Raw genomic sequence first — 27,209 nt, 5'->3', positions numbered from 1 at the left:
TCTTGGTCTGTAACGAACATACAACATGTATACTGTATATATCTTAAAGACCTCGTGTGTCTTTTGATGGCACAGTACAGTGACTATTGCAAGTTCAGTGACCTGTCTATCACTCACTGGAGCATCTCGTTTAAATGTAGAGCATTCTCTAAGGACGAACGTGCAAGTTTCCCTCATCCAGGGATCTGGAACACAAGATCAATGAGGGATCAGCTGTTGAGCAGAAATTTCCTCACCTAAGGGGCATCGATACTTCAGAATTCCCAGTCTGAGGGTTGCAGAGGTACAGTCACGGAGGGTGTTCTGGACACCAGTTGATCTTTACATACCAACGGAATTCAGGAATGTGGGGTGAAAACAGGAACGGGGCTTCGAAGTGAAGGTCAGCTCTGATCTTACTGAATGGCGGAGTAGATGTGAGGGAGAGATTGATCTATATGTGCTTATTTGTACGTTCACTGATTGGACGTGGAAACGGGATTGCTGGAGATGGAATTGTCACTCTCATTCTTCTCTGTCTGCTTTCCTTTCAGAGTCCTCTGGCACACCGGAAGGATGGTCACCCTTGGGAAAACCGTTTTGGCTCTTTGGACGCTCTGTTCCCTCTGCGCCTTCATCCAAGGTCACTGCTCTTGGCCGAAGCTGGGGCCTTGGCCAGGCAGAGCTGGCTGCTGGTGCACTGAGTTTTGGGGGGAGGGGGGAGTGTGGGGCAGGGGTGAGGGTCCAGTTCGCTGGTGAATGCAATGCACAGGTAGGGGTAGTGATAACCATCACCATGACATGCTTCCCGAGGCACAGGGAGAAATGCTGGTGCCACTCAGAATCACAAGAGGGAAGGAGGCCGTTTGAGCTGAGAGGCTGATGAAGTTGGTGTGTTTGAAAAGTAACGTCTTTGATAGGTTGAATATGGGAGACTGGTCAAATCGTCCATGGATTCATGGAAAGTTGGCAGGTTGGATCTGAAACTGAGACAGGTGGCAGCATTTATGGAAAAGGGTAAAAAGTCTGTTTCAGGACTCGTGAAGGGTCTCAGCCCAAACCATTGACTGTTTACTCTTTTTCCAAGTGATCTTCAGTTATTTCCCAGTCCTTGAACCACTGAAGGAAGACTGGTCAGGAAGACTGATCAGAGATTGGATGTGGATGTGATAGGAGACAGAGGTGATAAGGATGGTTACTTTAGTGACTGGAAGTCAGTGAGCAGCAGTGTATCACAGGGGGTCAGGGCTGGATGCTTTATGTTTGATATATATTAATGTGAATAGGGGAGGGATGATTTTTAAGTTTGCAGGACATTGATTGTGTTGCTGATAATGGGGAGACAAATGTCATCAGAATTATGTTGATCTGCTGGAAGACCTGACAGAGCAATGGCAGATGGAACAATGTGAGGGAAGCAAAGTTAACACACACAAAATGCTGGAGGAACTCGTTAGGCCAGGCAGCATCAATGGAAATGAGAAAAACAGTCAACGTTTCTGGCCAAGGCCCTTCATCAGGACTGGAGGGAATGTATTCAGGAGAAGTGATTAGGCTCGGATATGCACAGTGAATGGTAGGATCCTGGAGTTCGTGAGGTACCAGGGACTCCTGGTGCCCATGTCCAAGCATTCCTGAAGGCAGTGGCACAGCTAGGTGAGGTGGTTAAGAAGTCACGTGGATACTTGCCTTAATTAGCACAGAATATAAAAGCAAGGAGGTCTTGGAAGAACTTAATAAAACATTGGAATATTGTGTACAATTCTGGTCACAGTGCAGAGATTCCCCAGGATGTTGCCTGGGATAATGTTTCAGTTTTGTGGAGAGACTGTTTTCCTTGCGGTGGAGGTGGATCACAATTAAGGGCAGGTGAAGGAGATATCCTTCTCATCGATAAGGTTGCTGTAAACAGGTGGGCACTGCCTGAGGGATGGAGGGAGCAGGTAATTCTACAACACTGAACAAGTGTTGGATGTGCATAGGTAAATGAATGAAATGTAGAGACATAGAAAGGGCTAGGAACTCGAAAATGGGATCAGTATTATGGGCAGCATGAGCCCCAATGGGCTGAAGTGTGTGGTTTTGAGCTGCATATCTCTTTGGCTCTCAGACCCCACACCATATCTCCCCAAAGCCTGATAGTTCTGCCCTTACCAACATCCATTTAGCTCCATTTTGAATGCCACGTTAAACTTTTCTTCACAACCATCCAGCCAGTTCACTCCAGACTCCCACCCTGTAAAGTCTAAAACAAGTTTTCATGCAATTCTTGGTTCATCTGCCAACCTAAGGTTCTTTGTGTCTCCTTGAGGGGGGGCGGAGTCTCCGTGAGCGGGGCCGGTGTCTCCGTGAGGGGGGGGGCCGGAGTCTCCGTGAGGGGGGCCGGAGTCTCCGTGAGGGGGGGGCGGAGTCTCCGTGAGGGGGGGGGCCGAGTCTCCGTGAGGGGGGGGGGCCGGAGTCTCCGTGAGGGGGGGGGCCGGAGTCTCCGTGAGCGGGGCCGGAGTCTCCGTGAGGGAGGGGGGCCGGAGAGGGAGGGGGGCCGGAGTCTCCGTGAGGGGGGGGGCCGGAGTCTCCGTGAGGGGGGGGGCCGGAGTCTCCATGAGGGGGGGGCCGGAGTCTCCGTGGGGGGGGCCGGAGTCTCCGTGAGGGGGGGCGGAGTCTCCGTGAGCGGGGCCGGTGTCTCCGTGAGGGGGGGGGCCGGAGTCTCCGTGAGGGGGGCCGGAGTCTCCGTGAGGGGGGGCGGAGTCTCCGTGAGGGGGGCCGGTGTCTCCGTGAGGGGGGGCGGAGTCTCCGTGAGCGGGGCCGGTGTCTCCGTGAGGGGGGGGGCCGGAGTCTCCGTGAGCGGGGCTGGTGTTTCCGTGAGGGGGGGGCCGGAGTCTCCGTGAGCGAGGCCGGTGTCTCCGTGAGGGGGGGGGCGGAGTCTCCGTGAGCGGGGCCGGTGTCTCCGTGAGCGAGGCCGGTGTCTCCGTGAGGGGGGGGCGGAGTCTCCGTGAGCGGGGCCGGTGTCTCCGTGAGGGGGGGGCGGAGTCTCCGTGAGGGGGGGGCGGAGTCTCCGTGAGCGGGGCCGGTGTCTCCGTGAGGGGGGGCGGAGTCTCCGTGAGGGGGGGCGGAGTCTCCGTGAGGGGGGCCGGAGTCTCCGTGAGGGGGGGGGCGGAGTCTCCGTGAGCGGGGCTGGTGTTTCTCCATCTGCAGCAGCAAAGGAACTCAGCAGCTGGAGCAGCAGTTACTGCCTCATGCTCCCATGCACAGCTCAACAATTTTACCATCTTTATCCCTTCCATCCTGCCCTCAAATTTACGTGGACGTTTTTCGATGCCCCTCTCCCTTTTCTCAATCTCTCTGACTCCATCTCCGCTGCATACAAATGCTGCTCGATCTGCTGAGTTCCTCTGTTAGGTTGTTTGTTGCTCCAGATTCCAGCATCTGCAGTCTCCGCTGCCACTTCATCATGCTTTTAAACACCACATCCAGGTCCCTTTCTGTGTTCTGTGCTCCCTGAAGAACTCAGCTTCTGCAGTAAATCTCAGAACTGAGATCCTTCTTTGCAAGAACATTTATAGGAAATCTCTCCATCTTTGAAGCCTTCAACAGCTTGAGAGGTATGTGGTTAGATTCAAACTACCACAACTTCATGACAAAAAGATGGCAGGGATTGACTCCCCTGCACGGGGGAGAGGGGAGTGGTGGGGATTTTCTCCCCTGCACGGGGGAGAGGGGAGTGGTGGGGATTTTGTCCCCTGCACGGGGGGAGAGGGGAGTGGTGAGGATTTTGTCCCCTGCATGGGGAAGAGGGGAGTGGTGGGGATTGACTCCCCTGCACAGGGGGAAAGGGGAGTGGTAGGGATTTTGTCCCCTGCATGGGGGAGAGGGGAGTGGTGGGGATTGACTCCCCTGCACAGGGGGAAAGGGGAGTGGTAGGGATTTTGTCCCCTGCACGGGGGGAGAGGGGAGTGGTGAGGATTTTGTCCCCTGCATGGGGAAGAGGGGAGTGGTGGGGATTGACTCCCCTGCACAGGGGGAAAGGGGAGTGGTAGGGATTTTGTCCCCTACACGGGGGAGAGGGGAGTGTTGGGGATTGACTCCCCTGCACGGGGGAGAGGAGAGTGGTGGGGATTTTGTCCCCTGCATGGGGGAGAGGGGAGTGGTGGGGATTGACTCCCCTGCACAGGGGGAAAGGGGAGTGGTAGGGATTTTGTCCCCTGCACGGGGGAGAGGGGAGTGTTGGGGATTGACTCCCCTGCACGGGGGAGAGGAGAGTGGTGGGGATCAACTCCCCTGCACGGGGGAGAGGGGAGTGGTGGGGATTTTGTCCACTGCATGGGAGGAGAGGGGAGTGGTGGGGATGTTGTCCCCTGCACGAGGGGAGAGGGGAGTGGTGAGGATTGACTCCCCTGCATGGGGGGAGAGGGGAGTGGTGGAGATTTTGTCCCCTGCACGGGGGGAGAGGGGAGTAGTTGGGTATTGGTTCTCCTGCACGGGGGAGAGAGGAGTGGTGGGGATATTGTCCCCTGCACGAGGAAGAGGGGAGTGTTGGGGATTGGCTCCCCTGCACGGGGGGGGGGGGGAGGAATGGTGAGGATTGACTCCGCTGCACGGGGGGAGAGGGGAGTGGTGGGGATTTTGTCCCCTGCACGAGGGGGAGAGAGGAGTGTTGGGGATTGGCTCCCCTGCACGAGGGGAGAGGGGAGCGGTGGGGATTTTGTCCCCTGCACGAGGGGGAGAGGGGAGTGGTGAGGATTGACTCCGCTGCACGTGGGGAGAGGGGAGTGGTGGGGATTTTGTCCCCTGCATGGGGGCAGAGGGGAGTGGTGGAGATTTTGTCCCCTGCACAAGGGGAGAGGGGAGTGTTGGGTATTGGTTCTCCTGCACGAGGGAGAGGGGAGTGGTGGGGATTTTGTCCCCTGCACGGGGGGAGAGAGGAGTGTTGGGGATTGGCTCCCCTGCACGGGGGGAGAGGGGAGTGGTGGGAATTTTGTCCCCTGCATGGGGGAGAGGGGAGCAGTGGGGATTCTGTCTCCTGCACGAGGGGAGAGGGGAGCGGTGGGGATTCTGTCCCCTGCATGGGGGAGAGGGGAGCGGTGGGGATTGGCTCCCCTGCACGGGGGAGAGAGGAGTGGTGGGGATATTGTCCCCTGCACGAGGGAGAGGGGAGTGTTGGGGATTTTGTCCCCTGCACAAGGGGGAGAGAGGAGTGTTGGGGATTGGCTCCCCTGCACAACGGGAGAGGGGAGCGGTGGGGATTTTGTCCCCTGCACGAGGGGGAGAGGGGAGTGGTGAGGATTGACTTCGCTGCACGGGGCGAGAGGGGAGTGGTGGGGATTTTGTCCCCTGCATGGGGGCTGAGGGGAGTGGTGGGGATTTTGTGCCCTGCACAAGGGGAGAGGGGAGTGTTGGGTATTGGTTCTCCTGCATGAGGGAGAGAGGAGTGGTGGGGATTTTGTCCCCTGCACGGGGTGAGAGAGGAGTGTTGGGGATTGGCTCCCCTGCACGGGGGGGGAGAGGGGAGTGGTGGGGATTCTGTCCCCTGCATGGGGGAGAGGGGAGTGGTTGGGATTCTGTCTCCTGCACGGGGGGAGAGGGGAGTGGTGGGGATTTTGTCCCCTGCATGAGGGAGAGGGGAGCGGTGGGGATTTTGTCCTCTGCACGGGGGGAGAGAGGAGTGTTGGGGATTGGCTCCCCTGCACGGGGGAGAGAGGAGTGGTGGGGATATTGTCCCCTGCACGAGGGAGAGGGGAGTGTTGGGGATTTTGTCCCCTGCACAAGGGGGAGAGAGGAGTGTTGGGGATTGGCTCCCCTGCACAACTGGAGAGGGGAGCGGTGGGGATTTTGTCCCCTGCACGAGGGGGAGAGGGGAGTGGTGAGGATTGACTTCGCTGCACGGGGGGAGAGGGGAGTGGTGGGAATTTTGTCCCCTGCATGGGGGCTGAGGGGAGTGGTGGGGATTTTGTGCCCTGCACAAGGGGAGAGGGGAGTGTTGGGTATTGGTTCTCCTGCATGAGGGAGAGAGGAGTGGTGGGGATTTTGTCCCCTGCACGGGGTGAGAGAGGAGTGTTGGGGATTGGCTCCCCTGCACGGGGGGGGGAGAGGGGAGTGGTGGGGATTTTGTCCCCTGCATGGGGGAGAGGGGAGCGGTGGGGATTCTGTCTCCTGCACGAGGGGAGAGAGGAGTGGTGAGGATTGACTCCCCTGCACGGGGGGGAGAGGGGAGTGTTGGGGATTTTGTCCCCTGCACGAGGGAGAGAGGGGAGTGGTGAGGATTGACTCCCCTGCACGAGGGGGAGAGGGGAGTAGTAGGGATTTTGTCCCCTGCACGAGGGGGAGAGGGGGAGTGGTGTGGATTTTGTCCCCTGCACGAGGGGGAGAGGGGAGTGGTGGGGATTGACTCCCCTGCACGGGGGGAGAAAGGAGTGGTGAGGATTGACTCCCCTGCACGGGGGGGAGAGGGGAGTGTTGGGGATTTTGTCCCCTGCACGAGGGGGAGAGGGGAGTGGTGAGGATTGACTCCCCTGCACGAGGGGGAGAGGGGAGTGGTAGGGATTTTGTCCCCTGCACGAGGGGGAGAGGGGAGTGGTGAGGATTGACTCCCCTGCACGAGGGGGAGAGGGGAGTGGTAGGGATTTTGTCCCCTGCACGAGGGGGAGAGGGGAGTGGTGAGGATTGACTCCCCTGCACGGGGGGGAGAGGGGAGTGGTGGGGATTTTGTCCCCTGCACGGGGGGAGAGGGGAGCAGTGGGGATTGGCTCCCATTCATGGAAGGACCGAAAGGAGTTTGTTCGAATGTTTGCCTCCTATACAAAATGGAAATAGGCTGTGAGTGCAGCAGGAGTGGCTTCTACACAGGAGATCTCTGGAAACAGCATATGGGAGTTGAAGTGGACTTAGCAAGTGTTGTGAAGTGTGACTGACTGTGATCATCTCATCTCTCCATCTCTAGGTGAAGAGGTGGTGCCGTGTGTACCTGGCTGTAAACTGGCGCATGGACACTGTGAGAAGGCTGGGGTGTGCAGGTACAGTTTCCAGTGTAAACTACAAATTGGGGAAGTGTAAAGACAGGAGGCAGAGAGTCTTGATCCAGGTTGCACCTTTGTCAGTTGATTATTTCCAACTAAATGGCAAGGAACCCTTATGGCAGGCAGTCGATCACGAACAAGGGGGTGCAAGGAACAAACTGCTGGAGGAACTCAATGGGTCAGGCTGCATCTGTAGAGGCAGAGGGATGTTTGATGTCTCGGACCAAGACCCTGTATATTGGCCATCCTTTTTTTGTATACCCTTCTTCCCTGCCTCCTGCGGGAGGGAGTTCTGAAGACTTGTACCTACTGAAGGAGAAAGAAAATTCTCATCTTTTAAATGGAGGTCCCTAATTTTAAAACTGATACCCGATGCTAGATAATTCCACAAGAGGAAACATATTAACCCCCTCAGAAATTTGTATGTTCCATTCAAGTCCTCCCTCATTTTCTGAGCTTCAGAAAATAAAAGCCTGACCTGTCCAAACTTTCCTCATCGGACAATGTCCAGGATTAGGGTTAGCCCTGAATACTTTCTCTGAACTGCTCCCAACATACTACCAATGTACCTTAAACAGGCCCAGCACATTCCCCACACACTACTCCACCGTTGTCTCACCTTCACCCTTAAGAAATGAAGCACATTCTGCTCATTCCTGCACCCAGCAATAATGATAATGTTCTGTTACCTTTTCTACTTTCTTTTTGTAAATGTGCCCAGATCCATTTGCAAATTGGAGCTCTGCAATATCTCTTCACTTAGATCATATCCTTAAGTTTTGCTTTTCTTGTCAATGCATGCACTTTTGCATTTCCCACTTGGTGTTTCAGATTGTTGCCCACACAACCTCGTAACCACTTCATGTCTTCTCACGACTATCCTACCTACACTTAGCAACCGTGTCTTTTTGTGTCTCCATCCAAAGTCATATGAATGGTAAAAAGTTAGCAGACCAGCACTGATCCCTGTGGGAACACCACAGCTATCGATGCAAGTTTCTGCTCCCTGTTAGCTGCCAATCTTCTCTCTCTGCCAGGTGCTTCCTTGTATCTTGTGAGCTTCTATTTTTCTCAATAGCCTTTGCTGCAGCACCTGATGAAATGCTTTCTGGAAATCTAGATACTGTTGAACGAACAGCTCCCCTCTATCGACAGTGTTACTTGTCATCTGCTTCACACATTATCTGCTGCCGTGTGTTCGCTGGATGGCAAAGTGGGTAGAGTCCCTACTTCACAGCATTCAGGACCTGGGTTTGATCCCGACTGTCGATGTGAAGTCTGCACATCCTCCCTGTGACCGTGTGGGTTACCCCCAGCTACTCCAGTTTCTTTAATTTAGAGAAAATAAATAAATTACACACACAACCAATTAATCTACTAACAGTTACATCTTTGGAATGTGGTAGGAAACCCACGCAGTAACGAGGACAGTGTCCAAACTCCTTACAAACAGCAGTGGAATGGAATAGCGTTTTGTTAACTCTCCCATATTGTACATTGTGTGTAGGTGAATGATAGAATCAGAGGGGAGGTTGATTTGCCGTTTTCCAATTTCCAAGATTCAGGGAACCTTCTCTGAGTCTAAGGGAATAAGATGCGATCTTGTAAAGAATCTGAAAGATATTTATTTTCTCATTCCTCTTGGTCCTCACTCGCGCTCCTGACAGGTGTGACCCTGGATGGGAGGGTGAACTTTGTGAACAGTGCGTCCAGTCTCCAGGCTGTATACATGGAACCTGTCACCAGCCTTGGCAGTGCATCTGTGAGAATGGTTGGACTGGAAGATTCTGTGACAAAGGTGAGGTCCAACTTGACAGAATGGTTGGAAAAAACACAAGTTTTTGTTTCATACACAACACAGAGCAGCAACAACTAGCTACATTTCGCAAGCATGCCTTCCTTGTCTTCATCTGGTGGTACTGTCAGAGTGAAGGATACTGGGATTCGACGTCAGGAAGAAATGTTGAAGAGATGGCGACTGATATGCTGCAGTAACCTCAGTTAGAGGTGTGCGGATATTTTAGGATCAGAAAGGTTCCAATTATAAGTACGAAGAAAATGAGCCTCACAGCCCTTCAAGCTCACTCTGCCATGTAATAAGACTGCTGATCTTGGAGAGATGTGATCATAAAGAAATTGGAAAACAAGGAGGGAAATGTGATCATGTAGGCAGTGCACAACAGGGAGATAGTGTTGTTGACTGAGCACAGGGTGAGGGATGAATGGGAGCCAGAGTGAAATCTTTCCGGTGGTCAAAGATCCTTATGGTTTAGGATAACTCCCTGCCTTGAATCCCACACGTATTACAATGACAGGTACTCTGCATAAGATCTGCAGATTTTTTTGCCAAAGATGGGCAGTTGGTAATTGACAGGACAATTGTGTGGTTGGTTCAGCAAGGACCCATTTTCTCATGCACTTCAGTGAAGATGTCTGTTGTGGCTGGAAGCTCACTGAGCAGAAACCAAAACAACCATCACCTGGAACTGAAGTTGCAGCTACTTTGCTTCAGCAGTGGAGGTGGTCGAGGTCGAACAGCGGTTCGTTCGGCCCACGCCAGGAGGGTGTTTGTAAAAGTGAAGAGAAGCAATGAGGAAAGGACGGATGGGACAACGTAGGTCTGACTGATTTCAATTGTAACTTGGTGGACCTGTTGCTGAGATTTGCAACATTGTTAGCATGGAAACACACTTTTGTTAGCAGGTAGACTTGATCCCTCTCTGTTACTGGTCAGAGGAATTTGAGAGATTACAAAGATCTTGCAGAACGATGGTGATTATTAACTTAAAGCGAGGTGGAACCAAATTCCATAGTAATGTAATTGGGCACTGGAGACTGAATTGAAGGGTAAAGCACTTGGACAGCCTTACAGAGAGCCACTTAATCTGGATTTCTCCTGGTGCCACATAATTGTCAGGGCAAGAATAGAAAGCTAGAACAGATGAATGTGTGGTTGAGGATCTGGTTCTGGGGCAGGGCTTCAGATTCCTGGATCATTGGAACCTCCTCTGGGACAGGGGAGACCGCTACAAGAGGGATGGACTGCGTCTTAACTGGAAGGAAGAAGTATTCTGGCTGGAATGTTTGCTAGAGCTGCTTGGAAGGGTTTAAACTAGTTTAGCAGGTGGATGGGAACCAAAGCACAAGGTCAGAAAGTGGAAGGATTGAGAGGAATGTAGATGGCATGACCATGAGCAAAGTAAAAGAGTCAAAGGGAAAGACAGGTTGAAGTGTGTGTACTTTAAGTATTATGGTTAGTGGTGATGAACTTGGAACATCACATGGATGAATGATTAGATTAGATTAGATTATGAGGACACTCAGTCCTCATTTATTGTCATTTAGAAATGCATGCATTAAGAAATGACACAATGTTCCTCCAGAGTGATACCACAAAAAAAAGAACAAACCAAAGACTAACACTGACAAGACCACATAATTATAACATATAGTTACAGCAGTGCAAAGCAATACCATAATTTGATAAAGAGCAGACCATGGGCATGGTAAAAACAAAAGTGTCAAAGTTCTGATCGACAAAGTTCCGATAGTCCCAATAGCAGGCGGCAAAAGGGAGAAGCTCTCCCTGCCATAAACCTTCAGGCGCCAATAACTGCCAATGCTTTGGAAGCACCCGACCACAGCCGACTCTGAGTCCGTCTGAAAACTTCGAGCCTTCGACCAGCCCCTCCAATACAGCCTCCTGAGAGGCCATCCTTTGCCGAGCGCTTCGACCCCACCCCGGCCGCCGAGCAACAAGCAAAGCCGAGGACTCGGAGCCTTCTCCTCCAGAGATTCTGGATCACACAGTAGCAGCAGCAGCGAAGCAGGCCTTTCAGAAGTTTCTCCAGATGTTCCTCCGTGCTCTCACCTCTGTCTCCATCAATCAGGATTGTGCACGGCCCCTACTTGACAGATAACAGATATCACCACCGGAGTGGCCGCTGCGTACTGCGTCGTGCCGCTATCTTCTCAACGACTGTTGTAGCTATTAAGGACATTCAGTTATGAGAGGGACAGGAATGGATGCTTAATGTTCCAAGGTTTAGATACTTTAGAAAAGATGGAGAAGGAGATAAAAAGGTAGGAATAGATATGCAGGTAGATTAGGGAAAGGTATGAAAAGAACAGGGTTACTCTAGTGGGTGTCTTCTACCTTAATATGGCCTGGGAACTACTTAGTGCAAGAGTTTAGATGGGGCAGATTTGTTAGATGTATCCAGGAGTATTTATTAAACCAGTATGTAGATAATCCAAGAAGAAAGGCCATTCTGGATTTAGTGTTGGGTAATGAGTGACGGTAATTTTCTAGTAAAGAAGGAAAAGAAAATATATGTAAAGTTCAGGAAGTTGAGATCAAACACAACCCTTGATGATTATATTTTTCCATAGCAGGGGAATGGAGAAAAGGCAGATAGGTGGAGATGAGTCCATGGTCAGATCAGCCGAGATCTAACTGAATGGCAGAGCAGGCTCAACGGACCAGACAGCCCCCTCCTGCTCCTATTTCTTATGTTCTTATAAAGAAGCCAGAAAATAACTCAGTGAGGGAATTGGGAAATCCAGGAGGGGCCATGAAAAAATCCTTGGCAAACAGGATTAAATAGGTTCCTAAGGTATTCTATACATACAAGAACAAGAGGACAACTTGGGAGTGGGTCGTACCACTTAAGGATAAAGGTGGGAATGTGTGCTTGGAGGCAGAGGATGTGTGTGAGGTCCTAAATGAGTACTTTGCATCAATACTTACCAAGGAGAATGACATGCAGGAAGATCAGGGAGATAGGAAGATCAGTGTGGAGCATACTAATTTGCTTGGGCATTTTGAGATAAATAAGGAGGTAAAATTGAATTTCTTAAAGAACATTAAGGTGGATAAATCCCTCAGGTCCAATGGGATATACCCCAGGTTATTGAGAGAGGCAAGAGATAAAATTACTGGCGGTCTTGACCAGTATCTTCATGTCCACTCAAGCTATCAGCAAAGTCCTGGATGATTGGAGAGCAGTAAATGCTTTCCTTTATTTAAAAGGGGAAATAGGGATAATCCTGGAAACTATACACTGGCGAGTCTCGTATCAGTGGTAGGGAAGTTACTGGAGTGGATTCTTCAGGATAAAATTTATGAGCATTTGGAAAACCATGGCCTAATAAGGGACAATCAGCATGTCTTTGTGCAGAGTAAGTTGTGTCTTACTTAGAAACACAGAAAACATACAGCACAATACAGGCCTTTCAGCCCACAAACCTATGCCGAACATGTCCCTACTTTAGAACTACCTGGGCTTTACCCATAGCCCTCTATTTTTCTAAGCTCCATGTACCCATCCAGGAGTCTCTTAAAAGACCCTATCGTTTCCACCTCCACCACCACCGCCGGCAGCCTATTCCATACACTCACCACTCACTTACCCCTGACATCTCCTCTGTACCTACTTAGAAGCACCTTAAAAATATGCTCTCTCGTGCAAGCCATTTCAGCTCTGGAGAAAAGCCTCTGACTATCCACACGATCAATGCCTTTCATTATCTTGTATACCTCTGTCAGGTCACCTCTCATCCTCTGTTGCTTCAAGGAGAAAAGGCCAAGTTCACTCAACCTATTCTCATAAAGCATGCTCCCCAATCCAGGCAACATCCTTGTAAATCTCCTCTGCACCTTTTCTATCATTTCCACATCCTTCCAAGAGTGAGACGACCAGAATTCAGCACAGTACTCCAAGTGGGGTCTGGCCAGGGTCCTATATAGCTGCAACATTACCTCTCGGCTCCGAAACTCAATCCCACTATCGATGAAGGCCAATGCCCTGTATGCCTTCTTAACTACAGAGTCAACCTGCGTAGCAGCTTTAGAACATAGAACAGGCCCTTCGGCCCACAATGTTGCGCCGACTCTCAAACCCTGCCTCCCATATAAGCCCCCACCTTAAATTCCTCCATATACCTGTCTAGTAGTCTCTTAAACTTCACTAGTGTATCTGCCTCCACCACTGACTCAGGCAGTGCGTTCCACGCACCAACCACTCTCTGAGTAAAAAAAATCCTCTCATATTCCCCTTGAACTTCCCACCCCTTATCTTAAAACCATGTCCTCTTGTATTGAGCAGTCGTGCCCTGGGGAAGAGGCACTGTCTATCCACTCTATCTATTCCTCTTATTATCTTGTACACCTCTATCATGTCTCCTCTCATCCTCCTTCTCTCCAAAGAGTAAAGCCCTAGCTCCCTTAATCTTTGATCATAATGTATACTCTCTAAACCAGGCAGCATCCTGGTAAATCTCCTCTGTACCCTTTCCAATGCTTCCACATCCTTCCTATAGTGAGGCGACCAGAACTGGACACAGTACTCCAAGTGTGGCCTAACCAGAGTTTTATAGAGCTGCATCTTTACATCGTGACTCTTAAACTCTATCCCTTGACTTATGGGGCTAACACCCCATAAGCTTTCTTAACCACCCTATCTACCTGTGAGGCAACTTTCAGGGATCTGTGGACATGTACCCCCAGATCCCTCTGCTCCTCCACACTACCAAATATCCTGCCATTTACTTTGTACTCTGCCTTGGAGTTTGCCCCTCCAAAGTGTACCACCTCACACTTCTCCGGGTTGAACTCCATCTGCCACTTCTCAGCCCACTCCTGCATCCTATCAATGTCTCTCTGCAATCTTTGATAATCCTCTCCACTATCTACAACACCACCAACCTTTGTGTCATCTGCAAACTTGCCAACCCACCCTTCTACCCCCACATCCAGGTCGTTAATAAAAATCACGAAAAGTAGAGGTCCCAGAACAGATCCTTGTGGGACACCACCAGTCACAATCCTCCAATCTGAATGTTTTCCCTCCACCACGACCCTCTGCCTTCTGCAGGCAAGCCAATTCTGAATCCACCTGGCCAAACTTCCCTGGATCCCATGCCTTCTGACTTTCTGAATAAGCCTACCGTGTGGAACCTTGTCAAATGCTTTGAGTGTCCTATGGACTTGGACCCCAAGATCCCTCTGATCCTCCACACTGCCAAGAGTCTTACCATTAATACTATATTCTGCCATCATATTTGATCTACGTCACACTTATCTGGGTTGAACTCCACCTGCCACTTCTCAGCCCAGTTTTGCATCCTATCAATGTCCAGCTGTGTACCAACCTCTGACAGCCCTCCACACTATCCACAACGCCCCCAACCTTTGTGTCATCAACAAATTTACTAACCTATCCCTCCACTTCTTCATCCAGGTCATTTATAAGAATCACAAAGGGTAGGAGTCCCAGGACAGATCCCTGAGGCACACCACTGGTCACCGGACTCCATGCAGAATATGACCAGTCTACAACCACTCTTTGCCTTCTGTGGGTGGGCAAGCCTGTTCTGGATCCACAAAGCAACGTCCCCTTGGATCCCATGCTTCCTTACTTTCTCAAGAAGTCTTGCATATACTTACTTGATATTTCTGAGGAGCTGCCTAAGGTGATTGATGAAGGTGGAGCTGTCGCTGTTGTTCTCATGTGTTTTAGTAAGGCGTTTGACTAGGAGACTAATCCAGAAGATTAAAATGAACAGGATCAACGTTGAATTGCCCGTTTGGACTCAGAATTGGCTTGCCTATATTTGATGAAGGGTAGCGGTTTAGAGGACTTATTCTGGCTGGAGGTCTGTGATTAGTGATGTTCCACAGGGATTCACAGTGGGGTGTCTGCTGTTTCTGATATGCAGTATATAAAGGTCCTGGTTGAAAATATAGATAGGTTAGTGAGTTTACAGATGATAAAACGATTGGTGGTGTTGTAGAAAGCATAGAAGACTGGCAAAGGATACAGTGGGATATAAATCAGAATCAGGTTAAATGTCACCGGCATATGTCATGAAATTTGTTAACTTAGTGGCAGCAGTGCAATGCAATACATGATAATATTGGAAAAATAAATAATTCAATTACAGTAATTATGTATATTAAATAGTGCAAAAACAGAAATAATAAAAGTGGGGTAGTGTTCACGGGTTCAATGTCCATTTATGAATTGGATGGCAGAGGGGAAGGAGCTGTTCCTGAATTGCTGAGTGTGTGCCTTCAGGCTTCTGTATCTCCTACCTGATGGTAACAGTGAGAAAAGGGTGTGCCCTGGGTGATAGGAGTCCTTAATAATGGATGCCGCTTTTTTGAAGTGCCACTCCTTGAAGATATCTTGGATACCACGGAGGCTATTACCTAAATGGAGCTGACTGATTTTACAACTTTCTGTAGCTTCTTTCAATCCTGTGCAGTAGACCCCCCCCCCCGCCACCCCAGACATTGATGCACCCTGTCAGAATGCTCTCCACAGTACATTGTACATATGTGGAAGTTTTTGAGTGTCTGAGGTGACTAACCAAGTCTCCCAATTACAGATACAGGCAGAGAAATAGCAGATAAAGTTTGATCCTGCCAAGTGTGAAGCATTGCACTGTGGGAGCTCAAATGTAAAGAGACAGTCACCATTAATGGCTAGGCCCTTAACAGTGTTGATGGACAGGGGATCTTAGGGTCCAGGTCCAGGTCCAAGTCCATAGCTCCCTGAAAGTGGCTGCACAGATTGATAAGGTGGTAAGCTGAATTTATAAATTTCACATCACATGCCGGTGATAATAAACCTGATTCCGATTATAGAATACTTGACTTTATTAGTCCAGGAATGAAGTTCGAGAATGAGGAAGTTGCATTGTAGCGTCTGGAGTATTGCATTCCGTCTGGTTGCCCTGCTATAGGAAGGTTGTTGAGGCTTTGGAGAGGGTGCAGAAGAGTTTTACCAGGACGCTGCCTGGATCAGAATGCATGTGACATACGTTAAGATTGTCAAACTTGTGTTATTTTTCCTCTGGAGTGTCAGAGGCCAAGGGGAAAATCTGAGAGAGGTGTATGAGGTTCTGAGAAAGACAACCAGACTAGACAGCCAGTATCTTTTCCAATGCTGAAATGTCTAATACCAGGGGGTATGCTTTTAAGCTCAGGGGGGCAAATTCAAGGGAGATGTGCAGGGCATGATTTTTTAAAAAAGACACAAAGAGTGATGGGTGCCTGGAATGTGGCATTTGGGATGCTAGTGGAGACAAGTACAATCGAGATGTTCAAGAGGCTTTTGGGTAGGTGTGTACATGAAAGCTACGAACATTGTTTCGGAAGGCAGAAGGTGTGCTGAAGTGTTTGTTTCACTCCTGTACCACTCTCTGACTTCTTCATTCTGGTGTAGGCTGAAGCGAAGGAGAATTATGACCTGTACTATTAATAATTTCCCCTCTCCCACTTGCAGATATTCACCCATGCAGTCAAAGTCCCTGCGAGAATGCTGGCCAATGTTTTGATGATGGAGAGGGTGATTACTGGTGTACATGCCCTGAAGGCTTCTATGGGAAAAACTGTGAACTACAAGCTGGCCCCTGTGCTAAAGCTGGGTAAGGAACCTGCTTTAAGATATTTGAGTTTGTTACAGGTGTCAGGCAAGGCTTGAGTCAAAACCCCAATCCCCACAGGGCAGAGCACAAATGGGGGAAGTGTGTCTGATGGGTTCTTGAAGCTGAGTGTAAGAAGGCTTATGGATCTATCCAATATCATAGTTCAAAATACCTGAGGTCTGTGTTGTACTTCGGGAATATGTGTGACAGTCCACAAATATTGATTGTATGGGATAATCAGTCATGAAGGCTGGTTCGAGAAGACTCTGTGGGGGACTCTGCTTGAAGGGGGTCTCTCTGAGAGCCATTAAAGTCTTGGATAAGATTGCCTTAGGTTAATACATTTGCTCATGAATATAGGAATAGAGTTCTTTCACCTTCGAGGCACAGGTCCTGCACTTAATTACAAAAGTTCTTGATGGTCAGCATTGCTATGGTAGGCAGAAGGGAGTTCTGTTTGCTATAGGACTCCTTGCTAAAGGGACTTCTGTTTGTTATAGGACTTCTTGCTGAAGGGACAACGGTTTGCTATAGGACTCCTTGATGAAGGGACTACTGTTTACTCTGGGTTTCCTTGCTGAAGGGACTTTTGTTTGTTCTAGAACGCCTTCCTGAAGGGACAACAGTTTGTTATGGGATTCCTTGCTGAAGGAACTACTGTTTGCTGTAGGACTCCTTCCTGAAGTGACCACTATTCGCGATAGAACTCCTTGCTGAAGGAAGTACTGTTTGCTATAGGTACTCCTTGCTGAAGGAACTTCTGTTTTCTGTGGGACTCCTTGAAGAAGGGACTACTGTTTGCTCTGGGTTTCCTTGCTGAAGGAACTACTGTTTGCTGTAGGACTCCTTCCTGAAGTGACCACTATTTGCGATAGAACTCCTTGCTGAAGGAAGTACTGTTTGCTGTAGGACCTCTTGCTGAAAGGACTACTGTTTGCTGAAGGACTCCTTGCTGAAGGGACTTCTGTTTGCTCTAGGACTCCTTGCTGAAGCGACTACTGTTTCTTCTAGAACGCCTTCCTTTAGGGACATGGTTTGTTTTGGGACTCCTTGCTGAAGGGAGTTCTGTTTGCTATAGGACTCCCTGATGAAGGGACTTCTGTTTGCTGTAGGACTGCTTGCTGAAGAGACTTCTGTTTGCTAAAGGACTCCTTGCTGAAGGAACTACTGTTTGCTGTAGGACTCCTTCCTGAAGTGACCACTATTTGCGATAGAACTCCTTGCTGAAGGAAGTACTGTTTGCTGTAGGACCTCTTGCTGAAGGGACTTCTGTTTGCTATAGGACGTCTTTTTGAAGGGTCTACCGTTTGCTTTGGGATTCCTTGATGAAGGGAAGTCTGTTTGCTTTCGGACTCCTTGCTGAAGGGACGACTGTTTGCTATTGGACACCTTGATGAGCTCCATGTACCTATCCAGGAGTTTCTTAAAAGACTGTATTTTATCCACCTTCACCACCGTTGCAGGGCGCCCATTCCATGCACTCACCACTCTCAGTGTAAAAAAAAACTTACCCTAACATCTCTTCTGTACCTACTTCCAAGCACCTTGAAACAGTGCCCTCTGATGCCATGCTTAATTCACAGTGACAGTTTCTGATTATGTCACTACTTCAGTTGTTGTCTCTTTGATTTTTAAAAAAAATGATACCTTGGGGTTTGTCATCATTCCGCATGTCCATAGCCAATTCTTCACTAACATTCCCTCCTGTTTCCTTCAATGGTCTTCTTAAGTGTCACAGGGTTGTACTGGTGCATTTAAAAATGCTGAATTAGTTGCACATTGTGTTTGATTACACCAACTGACACGGTACGAGTTTCCATGCACAACCGTTGGTATCAATAGCAGTAAAACACTGACAGGAAGGCTGCTGAAGCAGTGGGTGAATGGGATGTTGTTATCCTGATAGAAACACAACTAACACTCAGCAGGTCCCGCAGAACCTGCAAAGCTTAGTGAACAACTGACTCTTTTGACTGTCGGAGTATTTCCAGTCACAGCTTTTTTACAACATGGTTATGATGATATGGATAACATAACAACTACAGAGCCTACTGAACTTGGAGATGTTGTGAACAGTGAGGATGGTAGTAAAAACTGCATGAATGCCAATAGGCTGGCAGATTTGAAGCAAGTAAGTTTAATATATAAGTGAGAGATAATTTGACATAAATGGAGAGACAACAGGGCCACAATGGAACAGTTTAAAACGTACATGGTAATAGGCACGTGGATGATTTAAAATCTACACAGTAATCAGCATGTGGGTGTTTGAAAATGTACATGGTAATAGGCACATGGGTGATTTAAAATTGTTGAATATGTTGAAAGAACTATGTGCTAGGGATCTAGGTCTTCACAAGAAACATCCCAGGGCGAGTACTCAGGAATTGTGCAGCACAACTGGCAGGTGTGTTTACAGACATTTTTAATCTCTCCCTCTCCCAGTGTAGAGTGCCCTCCTGCTTCAAAACATCCACCATTGTCCCTGTACCAAAAAAGACCATGGTTACATGCCTGAATAACTGATACCTTGTCACACTCACCTCAATAATAAGCAAATGCTTTGAGAGGCTGGTCAAGGATTACATTGGCAGCTTGCTCCTACCCAAACTGAACCCCCTACAATTTGCCTATCGCCACAACAGATCAACAGATGACGCATTAGCCACTGCTCTTCATACCATCCTTACACATCTGGAGAAGAAGGATGCTTATGTGAGAATGCTGTACTTGGACTACAGTTCAGCATTCAACAACATAATTCCATCCAGGCTCGACAGGAAGCTCAGAGATCTAGGCCTTGACCCTGCCTTGTGCAGCTGGATCCTGGACTTCCTGTCAGATTGCCGGTAGGTGGTAAGAGTGGGCTGCCTCACCTCCACCCGTCTGACTCTCAACAGAGGAGCCCCTCAGGGCTGTGTACTGAGTCCCCTCCTTTACTCCCTGTATACCAATGACTGTGTCACCACCCACAGCTCTAATCTAGTTAAATTTGCCGACGACACTACATTGATCGGCGTAATCTCAAACAATAACAAGGTGGTCTGCAGGGAAGAAGTCATCTCTCTGACACAGTGGTGTCAAGAAAACAACCTCTCCTTCAATGTCGCTAAAACAAAGGAGCTGGTTGTGGATTAGAGGAAGAATAGAGACAGGCCAACCCCTAGTGACATCAATGGATCTGGGGTTGAGAGGGTAAACAGCTTCAAGTTCCTCGGCATCCACATCACCGAGGACCTCGTGGTCTGTACACAACAGTGTCTGTTTCACCTCAGACATTTGAGTATGTTTGGTATGGGGCCCCCAGATCCAAAGAACTTTCTACAGGGGCACAATTGAGAGCATCCTGTCTGGCTGCATCACTGCCTGGTATGGGAACTGTACCTCCCTTAATCGCAGGACTCTGCAGAGAGTGGTGTGGACAGCCCAGCGTATCAGTAGTTGTGAACTTCCCACTATACAGGACATTTACAAAGACAGGTGTGTAAAAAGGGCCCAAAGGATCATTGGGGACCCGAGTCACCCCAACCACAATCTGTTCCAGCTGCTACCATCTGGGAAATGGTACAGCAGCATAAAAGCCAGAACCAACAGGCTCTGGGACAGCTTCTTCCACCAGGCCATCAGACTGATTAATTCACACTGATTTGAGTGTCTTTCTATGTTACATTGACTGTTCTATTTATTATAAATTACTATGATTGCACATTTAGACAGAGACATAACAAAGATTTTTACTCCTCCTGTATGTGAAGGATGTAAGAAATAAAGTCAATTCAACTAAATTCAAAGCAGTATGCTGGACAAAAGTGCCTCAAATGCTGTGTCCAATTCTGGCCAGTAACTATAGAAAGGATATGAAGGTCCCAGAGAGAGTATAGCAAAACTTTAGCAGAAGGCATGAGGGATTTAATGACATGGTTAGCTAGGAGAAGGGTGTTTGCTGCCCTTGGAACAGAGGATGTGGAGAGAGATTCTGACTGGATTAGATGGTGTAATGGGGAGAAAGTGGCCCTACCAGTAAATGGTTCAAAGACCAGGGAACTGAGATGGAAAATGATGTATGAAGGACACAGGGAGGAGGCAAGAATTTTTATTTCATGTATGAGCAATATTAAGATGTGAAAGTTGACACTACCAGGCCTTTCAAAGGGGAGTTGGAGACCACTAAGCAGGTGAAAATAGTGTACTTTAGACACTGAACTCCATGGAGTCAGAGAAAAGACCCTCTCCCCTCGGTGAGAATTGTAAGCTTCTGACTAGTGCTAGTATAGGTGCAAGCACTTTTCTGTGAGCTGTACTGTTCTCCATTTCAGGTCTCCCTGCAGGAATGGTGGGACATGTTGGGACGAAAATGGCTTTGCTGCCGCCTTTGTGTGCCGTTGCCTGGCAGGATTTGTGGGCCCTCTGTGTGAGACAGATGTCGATGACTGCCTGATGCGGCCATGTGCCAACGGGGCCACTTGCCAAGATGCGGTCAACCGCTTCACCTGCCTGTGCCCCACTGGCTTCGAGGGCCGTTTCTGTACCGTCAATCAGGACGATTGCGTGAGCCAGCCCTGCCAGAATGGTGCCAAGTGCTACGACCGCATTGCAGACTTTGACTGTGTTTGTCCTGAAGGTTACTCCGGAAAAACCTGCACTGATTTCACATGGATTCGCAATGAAGAGTTGGTGACCAAACCTCTGATGGGAGGGTACTATGAAAGTGCTTACAAAGTTAGGAGCGTGACTGACCAGCGACCGTGGCCCAGCAACCCAGATACAGTCAGTGCCAGAAGGCATGCTCATGATGACAGCGGCAGAAGGCAGGAGAATGAGAAGGTGCAGCTCAAGGTGGCCGTGAAGGAGGTGATAGCAGGGAGCAGCGTCCCTGTCACACACCAGCAGCTCATGTGGCTCAGCATCTTTGGGGCTCTGACCCTGCTCCTGGCATTGGCCACCATTCTGGTGGTGTTGAAGTATCGCTCTGGCTGTCACTGCACTCATAACCACCTCAGGTGTTTGCAACAACAAGCAGCACCAAGTCCCGAGGAGGATGGCAACATTGCTTTCCTACACACTGCTGGTCCCCAGGACAGGAAAGACTTCTACCTGGATCCAATATAAAGGACCAAAGGCCTGAGACTGGGGTGCCCATACATTCGTTATCAACTTTCTCCTTCAGTGCAAACTTTCAGAATGAATTTGCATCCAAGGGTGAGATAAAAGCCCTGAACACTTGGATGGGTTGAACTCTATTCTCTTCCCCAGGACTGGGGTGTAGAAGTTTCAGCTGCAGACCAGTGAATCCCACAGAGAAAGACTTGTGTTCAACGGAGAAATATCCCAAAGAGCTTCACTTCCATCGGGAAAAAATGCGAAACTACACAGTGAGGATAACTGAGATTACCTTGTCCAAGAGCTCACCTGAGTTTTGTGTGCATGAGATTAATTAGGAAAGAGCAGAGTAACTGGACTGGGCTCCGTGGATCGAATGAATGGAACCAATGACAAGGATTTCATTAACAATTTCAAAGCACCATTGACCACCCTTGTGTTAGCCAGGGCTCTGCTCCAACCTGCTGTTTCACCACGTACACACTGAGCAGGAACTGGTCTCCGACAGCTGAATCAGACACAGGGACTCAGCTCTACAGCTCTGGATATTACAGTAACGATATGTAATTTGTTTTCTGACCTGACCTTCATAGCACAAGAGCAGATCACCAGAAGAGGGTGAATGTTTTTGCCAGTTTGTTTTAGGTGCTGAATGTATTAGAAATTCAAACCTCACTGCCACCCCCTCTGGGGAGAGTTGGACCACACGAGTATACATAGCTTCAAGGAAGCAGTCAAGTGTGACTGTTGTGACAACAGAGTTATCATCACCATGGTCCTCTCCCATTGGCGGAAGGGCAGCATGGATTCCATCCATCTGGAGGTGTGCTGGATGTAGTGTTACCCAGCACTGGAACTTGCCTTTCCTCCCACCATGTCCATGCTGGCCATCACACGCCAACCTATGTTAATCTCACTCTCCACCACTAGGCCCGCAGATGTCTATACATGGTGATTCAAGTTCTCATGTAAATACTTAGAGCTGTGAAAATAGCAGCTTCTGGATGTCAAATATCCTCAGGGTCAAATATTTATCCTCACATCACCTCAACCTACCTGTTATTTTTTTAACTCCCTGTTTATGCGGGGGAGATGTCTCTCAATATTGACCCTCTCTGCCTTCTGTATTGCACATGTCTGTCAGATTCTCCCGACAACATCCTCTGCTCCAGGGAAAACAAACTCAGCCTCTCCCAACTTTTCTCAGAGCTGGAATTACCCATCTCAAATTCTGGTGTATCTCCTCTGCACCCTTTCAACAGGAATCACACCATTCTTCTGATGTGTCGACCTGATCTACACATAGAACTCCAGCTCTTGCCTGACTGGTCTTTTATAAAGTGGGACCCTCGTCCTACATCTCCCTGGCCCTACATTCAAAGCCCTGGATAAGAGAGGCAAAGTATCCCATTTGCTTTCATTAACACTTTATCTAGCTGTTCTTTTGCCTCTGGGATACTTTGGCATGCACAGTACAACAAGATCCTCTATACCTCAGTATTTCCTGGGGTTTTAACTTTCATTATGTATGTATTGGCATTATTAGTCCTCCTGAAAAGGTTCACCATATAATTAGGATTAAATTTCATCTGCCATTGCTCTGCCCGTCTAACTGAACAACACCAGCCAATAGCTGAATATTACCCTTCCTCAACTAATATTTTGTCATCTTCAAACTTACTAACTGCATCTCCAACGCTGACATCCAGATCATTAACATGTAGATAAACAGCAGATGTCTTGGCACACTGTGGCACACCACTGGCCATTGTTTTCATTTGCATAGACAACCCTCCACCATCACTCTCAGCTTCCAATCATTAAGCCAGTTTTGGATTCACTTTACCAATTTGCCTTGCATCCCAAGGGCTCTCACCTTTTGGATCAGTCTCCCATGTGGGCTTTGTCAAAGTCCAAATGAAAGTTCATGTAAACTACTTGAATCACACTGTCAATGGTACTTAGTCACCTGTTCAAAAATTCAATCAATTTAATCTGATGGGTTATCCCTTTAACAATTTCTTTTTCCAATATCTTCCCCAGAACTGGCATTAGACTTACTGGATTGTAATTACCTTGTCAGGAAACGTAGAGGAGGCTTGACCCAAAAGCAGAGCAGCAAAGACAATGCAACAAGCTAACTGAAGCCGAGGAGCAAATGGTTGAAGCTGGCTGGTTCGAAAGCGTGAACGAGGATTGTGGATGAGAGCTGGGTTTAAAAAGGCTGTAGGTGATGAATTGGAAACGAGCAGCAGATGACTCCTGTTAGCTGTGTGGAGACTAGCAGGTGCCTGCCTGTGCAGGCCTCACATACCTGCTTTACCTCTACTGTCCTGTACAGTCCTTCAGCCACTGGTGATTTGTCCAAGCCCCAGCTACTTTTCCCTTGCCTCCAGCAGCAGCTGAGGATACATCTCAACAGGCCCTTGGGATTAATCCACCTTTAATCCATTAACATACCTAATATCTCCTATTTTAAAATAGTATTTTGTTCTTGATAAGTTTTTTACTGCGCAACTGCCTTTTCGTGGCCTTTCTTTATCTAACACCTTTGACTCTATCAATCCAGAGGGACAGCTGGCTGGTTGCAGTTCATTTCAATTGTATGTCTGCTTTGTAATTGTATGTATGCAAGCTGCGAGACTTCCCAGTATGTCCACAATAGACTGCTGCCACCCCAACAAATTTTCTCATCTTTCTTAATGTAGGGCTGCACGTCACCACTACAACTTCTTCCTGGATTGAAGGCTGTCTGCTGCAAAACTAATGGGAACTATTAACCCAGCCAGTCACTTACAATCTTACAACCTCCCTCAACAAAGTGCATGAATGCGCCCTTGGGTTTAAGTAACATGGTGCAGAGAGCTGGTTAATGACAGCATTAATGTGTCCTGTAGAGGAGGCAATGTGAGTCATTTCCCCTCCATCAGGTGATGCATTCACAGAGCTGGGGAGTGTACAGAGGTCACAGATTGAGGGGTTACAGCAGCAACACCTGGTACGGTTAATTTTGACATTATTCTGCAGCTGCAGGGTAATATTTAATATTTTCTATTTCACTCCCTTGTAAATAATTTATTTTAAGCACTGTTATAATGTGAAGATGAGATGTTTGGATTTTAACTATTTTTGATACTTGAAATTTTAAAGATTCGAATAAAGAAATTATTTGTGCTGAAGAACACGATACAACTCCACTGAACAAGATGGCAGATGCATTCAAGCACTGTGTTCTCATGGACAGATAAGGCACCACAGAACTGACTAGCTGTCCTCACCATGACTGAACATTTCCTCCTTCCAGCCCAGAAATGCACCTCTTATAAGGAGTAGGAGAAGTGAAAAGCACTAAGATACAGGCACTCCAGACCGCTCCAGATATCAGGTCTTCTCACATGCCAGTGATCTTTTAGAATAGTCTATTCTCTTTTTTCACACTGGAAAGTCTTCTATTTTGCTCTTTGTTGCTGAACAGAAATAGACCAGGTGAATCAGCAAATGGAAGGATGGAATTATGTAGTTCAGGTATGTGGAAGGAAAGATGGGATTTGAATGCTGAATAAACCAGCCTTAAATTGATGGGGGTATAGCTTCTCCCTGTGGCATCAGGAAGTATAATAAAACCAAGATTATTGCGTCTGAGTGACAGAAATGGTTTGAGTTAGAAATCATTCCATGATTTTGACTTGTGGAGAAGTCAAAAAGGAAGCCACATCACCCAGAGCAGGCAGCCACAGCTGGGTATTACCACTGGATGTAACTTGACCAGTGCAATACACATGGACAAAATAGTGTCCGATTTCTGTGGAATGGCTTCAGTCCTTGATTAGCTCTTTGTCTTCCAATCAACAAGGAGTGACTGCTAGGTTCAAGGTTCATTTTATTGTCAAAGTATGCATGTACAATACAACTTTGATATTTGTCTTCTCCAGACAGCAATAAAAAAGTAAAAAAAAAACGAAACTCGCAGACCCCAGAATCCTCCATCCTCTCCCTGCAGAAAAGACCTGCGACAATAACAATCCCAGGCCCCCTCCTCCACAGAAAAAAGACCAGCGACAATAAGTCCTCAACTCCCTCCCCGCAGTAAAAAAGTAGCAATAACAACCCCTGACCCCCCCGCAAAAAAAACAATAACTTTCCCTGAGCCACTCCCTGCAAACAATCCCTGACCCCATCACTTGCAGTAAAAGACAGCCACAATACCAACATATCCCCAACCCCTCCCCTGCAGAAAAAAAAGTGATTAACCCCCTCAGTCACAAAAAAAACAGCAACAGTAGCATCAAAACAACTCCCCCTCCACACTGGAGAACTTACAGACCACCTACCTGCCAATAGGCCACAAAAATGAAAACACTGAAGGAGACCAATATACAGTCCAATCACAGAAATCTGAGAACACTGAACAGTCCTTCCCTGACTCAGAACTCACGCCTGGTCCGAGCAGTAGCCTCCATTGGGAGTGATTGCTGACCAGGTCCGAACACCATTCTCCTAGCAGCCTCTGACTGGACCACTTGCTGACGGGGTCCAAATGCCTTCAGCTAGATGCTTCAGTCTTCCTCACCGCTTCGAGATGGAGTCGTTCAGACCCCACATCCCATCTTTGGTTTGCTAGCTCCAAGACATTGATGTCAGTACTCCAGATATTTAGTGAGTTATTGCAATGGTAAGAAAGGTTTTGCACTTGCAGTTTGAGCTGTCTTTTATGCCACCAATACTATGTGACAGCAATCAAGATTACATAAGGCATTTAATAGTGTTAACAATTGAAGATTGGTAGTGCAGTGCTTCTCTTTCTTTCTTTTTAAATCTTTTTATTGAGTAAGTATACAAAAAAGGTAAGCCATATAAACATTAATACAATGTTAAAGTATAATAAAATTCCAAAAGATAACAATACCAAAAAGAAAATACTACAATGTAATTTAAGCATAAGAAACCAAGATAACATAATAGTTTACTAAATTTTATATATATCAATGGAAAAAAAGAAACCCCCCCCCCAAAAAAAACCCACCGTGCAACTAACTAAAAGCAAGGCAAAGCAATGGGCTAACTTAAAACCAAACAGAGTTAAACTTAAAATCACGTCCTCAATCCCGACCTCCATTAAAACAGTGAAAAAAAAACAAGAAGGGTAAATATTACATTAAATGAAAATATCGAATAAAAGGTCCCCAAATCTGTTCAAATTTAAATGAAGAATCATAAAGGTTACTTCTAATTTTCTCCAAATTCAAACATAAAATCGTCTGAGAAAACCAAAAAAAGGTAGTTGGAGCATTAAGCTCTTTCCAATGTTGTAAAATACATCTTTTCGCCATTAAAGTAAGAAATGCAATCATTCTACGGGCTGAAGGGGAAAGATTACTAGAAATTTTAGGTAGTCCAAAGATAGCAGTAATAGGGTGAGGAGAGATATCTATATTTAATACCTTAGAAATAATATTGAAAATATCTCTCCAAAAAGTTTCCAAAGTAGGGCAAGACCAAAACATATGAGTTAAAGAGGCTATCTGTCCCGAACATCTATCACAGAAAGGATTAATATGCGAGTAAAAACGCGCTAACTTATCTTTGGACATATGTGCTCTATGAACCACTTTAAATTGAATTAGGGAATGTTTAGCACAAATAGAGGAAGTATTAACTAATTGTAAAATCTGCCCCCAATCATCCACA

The 27,209-nt window shown here is 47.8% G+C and overlaps 1 protein-coding gene across 3 annotated transcripts in view; it reads left to right on the top strand.

Moving 5' to 3' along the window:
• Positions 1 to 24,694, top strand: part of dlk2 (delta-like 2 homolog (Drosophila)) — a 33,349-nt gene extending 8,655 nt beyond the window's left edge. For 2 of the 3 annotated variants that reach the window (XM_063072448.1, XM_063072439.1), the window contains exons 2-6: positions 534 to 622; positions 6,914 to 6,986; positions 8,657 to 8,787; positions 16,280 to 16,421; positions 20,738 to 24,694. In XM_063072448.1, the coding sequence (XP_062928518.1) occupies positions 556 to 622; positions 6,914 to 6,986; positions 8,657 to 8,787; positions 16,280 to 16,421; positions 20,738 to 21,530 (1,206 nt within the window). In that variant the 5' untranslated portion in view covers positions 534 to 555 and the 3' untranslated portion in view covers positions 21,531 to 24,694. Of the gene's footprint in view, positions 1 to 446; positions 623 to 6,913; positions 6,987 to 8,656; positions 8,788 to 16,279; positions 16,422 to 20,737 lie in introns of those variants that run through there. The other variant, XM_063072429.1, reaches the window with a different exon arrangement.
• Positions 24,695 to 27,209: the final 2,515 nt, after the last annotated feature.

Source organism: Mobula hypostoma, chromosome 2 (assembly GCF_963921235.1).
Source record: "Mobula hypostoma chromosome 2, sMobHyp1.1, whole genome shotgun sequence".
Taxonomy (NCBI): domain Eukaryota; kingdom Metazoa; phylum Chordata; class Chondrichthyes; order Myliobatiformes; family Myliobatidae; genus Mobula; species Mobula hypostoma.
Note: the sequence above shows the minus strand (reverse complement) of the source record. Positions and strands in the feature narration are given on the sequence as shown.